Raw genomic sequence first — 8,426 nt, forward strand, 5'->3', positions numbered from 1 at the left:
GCCCCCTGGAGCCTGGGGGCCCCCAGCCCGGGAGCTCGGAGGCGGAGGAGGTGCTGACAGGTCCGGTAACCACCCCTGTCCTCTCCACCTCCCCCTTTCCCAGAATCACAGGCCCCCAGAATGTGGTACAGAAAGGGCAGTATCCACACCTTGGCCTGCGTCTCCCAGCCCCAGATCAGTTTTACAGACAGGGAAACTGAGGCCCCGTCTGAGAGGCAAGTGATTTTCTTGCCTTCTTAGTGGCCGTTTTAATATATATTTCTTTATTGATTTCAGAGAGAAAGGGAGAAGGAGAGAGAGATAGAAACATCAATGATGAGAATCATTGATTGGCTGCCTCCTGCACACCCGCCACTGGGGAACAGGCCCGCAACCCAGGCATGTGCCCTTGGCCGGAATCGAACCTGGGACCCTTCAGTCCATAGACTGGCGCTCTATCCACTGAGCCAAGCCGGCTAGGGCTTAGTGGCCGTTTTGAGCTAAAGTTGCATCTCCCTAGGATTCCGGAACTGGCCTTTCTCAAAGTTTGGGACCTCAAACCTCCTCCAGGCTGCAGGACGTAGGGTTCCTTGGGGTTGTAGAGGCAGTATGGCCGAGTGGGGTTGCTCAGACAGGGTTCCAGTGCCAACGCTGGCATTTGCTGGCTGTGTGACCTGGTACAAGTTACTAACCTCTCTGAGCCTCTATTTCCCCAATTGTTGGCTATTATTAGTAACTAGAGGCCCTGTGCACAGATTCTTGCATCATTGGGGTCCCTCCGCCTGGCCTGCATCCTCTCGCAATCCAGGACCCCTCGGAGGATATGGGAGAGCCAGGCCGAGGGACCCCACTGGTGCACGAATCTGTGCACCAGGCCTCTAGTATGCATATAAGATCTTTGGTTAATCTCTTCCCGCCCTCCCCCTCCCCCCTTCCCTCTGAGATTCATCAGTCTGTTCCTTGTTTCCATGCCTGTGCATTGAGTGTCTGCCCCCTGGTGGTCAGTGCATGTCATAGCTACTGGTCAAATGGTGGAAGGGTTGCTTAGGCTTTTATATAGAGAGATAGTAGTAGGATCATCTGGAAGTTGGGCATTATTCAATCCTAGAATATAGGTTCCCCAAGGTTCTAGAACAAGGGCCTCCCTATGGTTCTGGCTTGCAGGTCCCCCCTAAATGATGACCCTCTTCTCTAACTCCAGCTTTCTTCTCCATCCTCAGGTGCTCAGCGAGATGCTGCCCCACCCTTTATGGTCCCTCCCCATCCTCCTCCTTTGCCTCCTCCCCAGTGTCCCAGTGGAACCCCATCCCTCACCCTCTCCACTGCCCCCATTTCCAGCCCCTGAGTGGGACCTGCTGTCCCCGCGAGTGGTGCTCTCCAGGGGTGCCCCCGCAGGCCCCCCTCTGCTCTTCCTCCTGGAGACTGGGGCCTTTGGGGAGCCACCCGGCAGCCCGGCTAACCGCAGCCGGCGAGGAGTGAGCGAGACAGCACCAGCAAGTCGCCGGGGAGAGCTGGCTGTGTGCGATGCAGTGAGCAGCTGGGTGACTGACCGGCGGACAGCTGTGGACTTGCGTGGGCGTGAGGTGGAGGTTCTGGGCGAGGTGCCTGCAGCTGGCGGCAGTCCTCTTCGCCAGTACTTCTTTGAGACCCGCTGCAAGGCTGACAACACTGGGGAAGATGGCCCTGGTGCAGGCGGAGGCGGCTGCCGGGGCGTGGACCGGAGGCACTGGGTGTCCGAGTGTAAGGCCAAGCAGTCCTACGTGCGGGCATTGACCACTGACGCTCAGGGCCGTGTGGGCTGGCGATGGATTCGAATCGACACTGCCTGTGTCTGCACACTCCTCAGCCGGACCGGCCGGGCCTGAGGCCTCTGCGCAGGAACTGGGCAAGCAGAGGAAGACGAGAGCTGGATGCTGAGGGACCTCAGGGGCTGCTCTGGGCCTCATGGTGGGAACTTGTTAAGTCGTCACAAAGTCAGCTCAATCTGTACAAGACAGGTGGTAAAACCGGATGGGGTTTTGAAGGATGAATAGGAGTTCTCCTGTGAACTCCAAGGTGGATGATGATGATGATGATAGCCTGTATTTTCTGAGTGCCTACTGTTTAAGACCTCTAATACACAACTTGTCAGATCAACTCTGGTGGGTTTGAACATTGGAGGGAAGCCTTTAGCTTCTAAGTGTTGCTCTATGATCTCAGAAGATATCACCTTGCTCATTATGGGGAGAGTGACAAGGAGGAAATATATCAAGCAGTGGGTGGCGGAGCATAAAAACTGGAACATGTAAGCAACTAACTGGGAGTGAGGACTCGAATGGGCAGTTTACTAGGTCGGATAGGGCAAGAATGCTCTGTGTTTTGTTTGTTTTTTGTTAATCCTCACTCGAGGATATTTTCCCATTGACTTTCAGAGAGAGAGTGGAGAGGGAGAGATACAGAGAAACATGGACGTGAGACACACACATAGATTGGTTGCCTACCGCATGGGGATTGAGCCTGCAAGTGAGGCACATGCCCTGACCAGAATCGAACCCGGGACCCTTCAGTCCATGGGCCAAGGCTCTAGCCACTGAGCTAAGCTGGCTAGGGCAAGAATGCTCCGTTTTGACCTACCCATCACAGTCGGAACACAAGTAAGGATGAATGATGGGAGGTCAGGATGGTAGAGAATTCAGCCCTGGTGGGGAGTCCGAGTCAGGTGTCTACCACCCTTCCCTGTCTCAACTTCTATTCCGCCCCGAGAAAGAAAGAAACTCTAAAACTGTCCAGTTGGAGGAAAGTGTGAGGTTCTGACAACTGGCCTGACCGCTGTGAAAGATCAGGGGTCATTTGGACACGGATAGGCCTTGAGTGGGCCAGGCAAGTCCAACAGGAGAAGGGACCCTAGAAGCCTGAATGAGAGGCTCTGAAGGCAGCCTCAGTTTTCCCTGCCTGTAGAATGGGTTGGTGGGATGAGTCAGTGGGGGCTGAGGAGACAGAGGCCTTGACTGAAAGGTCTTTAAAGTGAAGCAGTGACTTTAGCCGCTTTGGCTCAGTGGATAGAGCGTCAGCCTACGGACCGAAGGGTCCTGGGTTCGATTCTGACTAAGGGCATGTACCTAGATTGCAGGCTCCTCCCCGGCCCGGGCCCTGGTCAGGGCTCGTGCAGGAGGCAACCAATCAATGTGTTTCTCTCACATCGGTGTTTCTCTCTGTCTTTCCCTCTCTCTCTAAAAATCAATGGGGAAAAAAATAACCTCAATTGAGGATTAAAGTGAGGCAGTGACAAGGAAGTCAGGGGCGACCCCACATCCTCAGGACACCGTTTCATGAATTACCACTCCACACCCGCTACCAACTCACAGACTTTATTTTAGGGCCAGCTTTCTGCTAAGGACATAGAAACCCTCATCCCCCACCCCCACCCCCAATCACAGACTGGGTCCCTGGGAAGGACGGGCGGCAGGGCAGGTAGGGTCTGGCTGCCTCTGTGGCTACATCTCTGTTCTCCGCCTGCAATTCTACTCTTTCTTGCCACGTCCCCGTCTCTTCTCCTAACTTCCACCTCTTGTCTCTGCGTCACTAGCTCTCTTTCTGCCTCTGTTTCTTAGTCACCGTCTCTCGCCCATTCTCGTGTGTCTTTCTCATTCATCAAAGCCGTTTCTGCACCACTCCCCACACCCCCTGTTTGGTGAAGTCTATTCCTGTGCGTTTCTCTGTGGGTCCCTCCCTCTGCCCACCCCCATTCCCAGGTGGAAGTTTTCAGTCGAATCAAAGGCAGTAGGACAGATGCTCACTCCGCACACACAGGGAAGGAGAGACAGCCCGGCGTCAAAGTTCCCCCCCCCCCCCCCCAGGTGGACAGGCCTGGCTGGGGGAGCAGGCCGTCAGCAGGCTGGATCCCTGTAGGAATGGGGGTGTTTCCCATGGGTTTCCTGATGTGCTGGGTAGTCTATCTCCCCCCCCCCCCCCCACGCTGGTCTCTGTCTTCTTCCCCCACAGGGTCTCTGTTATTCTGACCACCCCCAGGTTTCTGTCCCCCTCTGTGAGTTTCTGTCTCCCCCTGCCCAGGGTCTCTGTCTCTAAAACTCTAAAATTAAACTTTTAGTTCACCTTCCCCGGTGCCCCATTTCTGCCCTCCTGTCTGTCTGGGTCTCCCCCGCCCCCCAACGTCTCTGAGGTTCGGTGCCCCTCTTGGGGCCTCTGCCCCGCTCTGTCAAAGTCCATGTCCCTCTGTGCCGGGACCTCTTTCTCACTCTCCCCATCCACAGCCTGCAGGCCCTCCATTGGCTGGATTCAGCGAGGGAGGGTTCTGTCACTATGGCAACAGCCACAACAAGCCTCCGGCTTGGCTAAAAGGCGGGGGGGAGGGATCATGGCGGGTCGGACCCTCGCTCTGCGCTATGGCCCTCCCGGGCCCCCCATCTCTGGGACCGAGGATCCAGGATCCTGGCCCGACTGGCATCTCACCAGCAGTGGTGTCGCCCACCACATCATTCCATCCGTGCCCTTTCGCCCGCCCACTCTCCAGGTGAGAGCAGCCTGGGCGTCCAGACTCCTGCGTCGGAAGGGGGCGCGGGGATCCAGACACCTGCGGACAGAAAAGGGGAACGGTGGCCTGGACTCCTCACTGAAGGAGGAGGGGCGCGGAGTCCTGGGTCTGACAGATGAAGGGGACCTGGATGCCTGGAACTGGAGGGAGGAAAGGGCTGGAGGGCCGGACTCCTAAGGTTTTTTTAAAGCTGACGTCCCGCGCCTTCTACCCAGTCCACGGTGGCGGAGCCCCTGGCCCCAGCCGCCAAGAGGGGTCTGCACATCTGGGCTTTCGACGAGGTCATCAGCAGATGGGAGACCACCTATGGCGCGGCTCACGGCGTGCTCAAGACCCACGGCGTGCCCTATGCGCAGCCCAAGGTCCCGAAGACGAAGGACCTCGCGCGGTCTGTGGGGATGAAGGATTTTGGGGAAAAGGTAAGATTCCAGGATGCCGAGGTCCGCGGGGGACAGGGCTGAGGACTGCAATTCCGCCCCGTCTACCCTCAGGTTGGGTCCCCGAATTGTCTTCCTGCAGCTCTTGCGCCGCGGCTGGTGCCTCCCGCTGACCACAAAGCACCAGAGCAGCGAGGCGCGGGCGCAGTACTCCGCGTGGCCCGACCTGCACCAGGGCGCCCGGCCCCTGCGGTTCGCCGACCACCACCTCACCGCCGCTTCCCAGGTAGCGGAGGAGACCGTGTGGGCACTGGGGTGGGGGACGCAGCTGCGAGCGCCTGGGGCGGGGCCACTAGGAAATTTTAGTCTGGTGGCGTGGCTAAAAGGTCTGGGGGCGTGACTAAAAGGTCTGGGGGCGTGGCTAAGAGGTCTGGGGGCGTGACTAAAAGGTCTGGGGCGAGGCTAAAAGGTCTGGGGGCGTGACTAAAAGGTCTGGGGGCGTGGCTAAAAGGTCTGGGGGCGTGACTAAAAGGTCTGGGGGCGTGACTAAAAGGTCTGGGGCGAGGCTAAAAGGTCTGGGGGCGTGGCTAAAGGTCTGCAGAGGACTGAGAAGAGTACAAAGACTGGGGAAGGGGCTTGGACATCTTGAGGTGGGGCCAGGAGGAGGGGAGGACTGAAGACCCGCAATCCCAGCTCTCTGGGGCTAATAATCTCTGGGGCGCAACTAATAAATGTTGAAGTGGGTTAGGAGGGTTTTTAAAAAATATGTTTTTTTTGTTTTGTTTTTTAAATTTTTTAAATTAATTTATTTCAGAGAGGAACAGAGAGGGAGAGACAGATAGAAACGTCAATGATAGAGAGAATCAGTGATTGGCTGCCTCCTGCACGCCCCCTACTGGGGATCGAGCCCGCAACCTGGGCATGTGCCCTTGGCCGGAATTGAACCTGGGACCCTTTAGTCTGCAGGCCAACGCTCTATCCATGAGCCAAACCAGCTAGGGCTAAAAAATGTTTTTATTGATCTCAGATAGGAAGAGAGAGAGAGAGAGAGTAGAAACATCAATGATGAGAATCATTGACTGGCTGCCTCCTGCACGCCCCGCCCCCCCCCCCCCCCCCCCCCCATTGGGGGAATCGAGCCTGCAACCAGGCCTGACGGGGGAATCGAACCATGACCTCCTGGTTTACAGGTGGATGCTCAACCACTGAGCCACGCCCTTCGGGTAGAAGGTGGCTTTGAGGCTTGGGGCAGAGCCAGGAAGAGGACTGCACTAGGGGGCGGGTCTTGAATATTCTGGGACCTGGTGGGAGCCGGAGGCGGGAGGCGGGAGCCAGAGCCGGAGGCGGGAGGCGGGGCTAGGCTTTCTGCGAGAGGCTGATGTTAGGAGGAATTGTTGGCCCAGGTGCGGCTAAATTCCAGTGGCGGGACAAGGAAGGTTTGAGTCTGGGGACTTGCCTTTCTGTTGGCTGGTGAGCAAAAAAGCGATTGGGTCTTGGAGTTTCTGGTTTGGGGAGCGAAGCGACCGTGCGCTGCATGCGATTGGCCGGGAAGGACTCTGATTCTGGTCCAGAGGAGTTGTTGAGTCCGAAGGAAGAGGCGTTCTCAGTCAGGGACCCAAGGCTTCAAAAGGAAGATGAAACCGCTTTCTTGGTCATTCCTCCTGCCTCTTCCTCCTCAGACTCTCATTCCCTGGAGGATGAGCCCGGAGCTGGCCGGCCGGCCTTTCGTAGTGTCCAACCGGGGCATCCTGGACCGCTTTCAGCTCTACCTGCCCACCTCTGCCGGCGACTTCCGAGCCTTTTCAAAGTGAGCCCGAGTCCTCCACTGGCACCGCCCCCTGCACCCCCCCCGCCCCCCGGCTGCTGGACCGCCCAGACTCCTGGTATGGGCTCCCTCAGGTCTCAGCCCGACCCTGGCGCCCAGGTGCACGAAGCCTGCGGAGGGATCTAGGAGCCGGCCCTGACCATCTGGGGCGGGGTAATTTGACATTTGCGTCTCCAGATACTGCCCAAGGGTGAGAAAAGCCCAGATTCCAGGCGTTTAAGTACCTGGAGGACCCAGGAATCCAGTCCCCAACCCCATTTTTTCTAAGTGGTCCCCGACTCCTACAAACAGGCCCTCTCCTTGAAACGCAAGCTCAGGCCTGCTGCCTCCTCGGACCCGAGGCGGGTCTGAACCCTCAGCCTCGTCCCCATCCTGCCTCCCCCAACAGGAAGGAGTTGTTACGCTGGCGCCACGGCCCCCAGCAGCCGCCCTGTCGACCCTCCTGTCGGGTGCCCCCGCCGCCGCGGATCCGTGTGCCCCGCGCCCGCCCGGTGACGCCCGCGGTGCCGCACCGCGGGGCGCTGTCGCTGGCGCAGGAGTCCTACAGCCTCCCGCTGCACCCGCTCCGCCGGCTTGACCGCTTCTACCCGGGGGAGCTGTCCTGGAGAGTCCCGCACCGGAACCCCGTGCCGGCCATCCACCGCGTGCCGCAAGCCTACCGCACCGAGAGCTCCAACTACGGCAGCTCCAAGCCCGCCCTGGTCTGAGCGCCCCGCCAGCCCCGCCGCAGACGCGTCCCCCGAGCAGGGGCGGGGCCGAGCCTGGAAGCCGGCCCCCGGGCTCCCCGTGGGCGGGCCTGAGCGTGGGAACCCCGCCCACCACGCGGGGGCAGGACAGAGTCTGGCGGTGGGCGGGGCGCACCCCACATACACCTACCCGACTGTGGGGGCGGGAGTGGGCCTGGAATATGTACTTGGGGCTGCGGGCCGGCGGGCGGGCGGGACGTGCCCCTGCGGCAGAAGGGGCAGAGCTTCTCTTAATCAATGACCGTGAAATAGTCTACACGTCGCTCTTTGCTGGGTTGGGCTCTGGCATCCCGGTTTCTGGGGGCTACGAGTGTGGGGAGAAGGCGCTCCCACTGAGTCCTTGCGGCGGGGTGTCTGGGAGCGGGCGGGCCCGTTTCCCGAGCGCAGAGGCAACATGCGCCTCCGGAGTTCGGATTCTGACTTTCAGTCTATGGCAGGTGGAGCAGGGCTGAGGCTCCGTCCATCACCATTGCAGGGTCGCTGGAGGGGCGCGCTCCAGACCCCTCCCCCGTGATGGGCAGAGACAGGGCTCCCCAACCTGCCAGCACAGCCAGGGGCTCCCTACCCCTATCCCTGCCCCCGCACGACCTCTCCAGCGCCTAAGGATTGAGTCTGTAAAGTCAGCAGTCATCTTGGATGTCCCCTGCTTCTGGGTGCCAAGCCACTCAGGGAATGGGGGAGGGGGTGCTCCCTTCGCCACTACTGCACATCCCTGACCTTATCCGCCTCTCGCCCCCGGGGAGATTAGTGTCCAGGTTACCCCGCCATGCCACCACCCCCTGGCCTTGCCGCCCCCACAGCCTACAGGTATAAGACCAGGTAAACACAGTAGTGAGGCACCCAGGATGGAGATGCTCCAGGTAAGACTGGGAGTCTGGGACTGGGTGAAGGCGGCCTCTTTCTAGAAGGTGTAGACAGCCAGCGGGCTTCCTGCTGGCAGCAGTGGGGCGGGGTCTGAGGGTGGGTCC

At 59.2% G+C, this 8,426-nt stretch overlaps 2 protein-coding genes across 3 annotated transcripts; both read left to right on the plus strand.

The window, feature by feature from the left end:
* Positions 1-2,103, plus strand: NTF4 (neurotrophin 4). The gene is made up of 2 exons (XM_070402165.1): positions 1-60; positions 1,200-2,103. Exon 2 carries the CDS (start codon positions 1,212-1,214, stop codon positions 1,842-1,844), a length of 633 nt encoding a protein of 210 aa, XP_070258266.1. The 5' UTR covers positions 1-60; positions 1,200-1,211; the 3' UTR covers positions 1,845-2,103.
* A 2,224-nt stretch (positions 2,104-4,327) lies between these two features.
* Positions 4,328-7,493, plus strand: SAXO3 (stabilizer of axonemal microtubules 3). 2 transcript variants are annotated; one of them, XM_070402173.1, is made up of 5 exons: positions 4,328-4,489; positions 4,726-4,929; positions 5,030-5,173; positions 6,567-6,694; positions 7,101-7,493. In XM_070402173.1, the coding sequence occupies exons 1-5, from the start codon at positions 4,334-4,336 to the stop codon at positions 7,417-7,419; spliced, it is 951 nt and encodes a 316-aa protein (XP_070258274.1). In that variant the 5' UTR covers positions 4,328-4,333; the 3' UTR covers positions 7,420-7,493. The 2 variants fall into 2 exon arrangements, with proteins under 2 accessions (XP_070258274.1, XP_070258275.1); XM_070402174.1 differs by having other exon boundaries at positions 5,002-5,173; positions 7,101-7,366.
* The last annotated feature ends 933 nt before the right edge of the window (positions 7,494-8,426 follow it).

This window comes from Myotis yumanensis, unplaced genomic scaffold (genome assembly GCF_028538775.1).
Source record: "Myotis yumanensis isolate MYYU_CA2020_CCGP unplaced genomic scaffold, mMyoYum1.0.hap1 SCAF_23, whole genome shotgun sequence".
NCBI classification, from domain to species: domain Eukaryota; kingdom Metazoa; phylum Chordata; class Mammalia; order Chiroptera; family Vespertilionidae; genus Myotis; species Myotis yumanensis.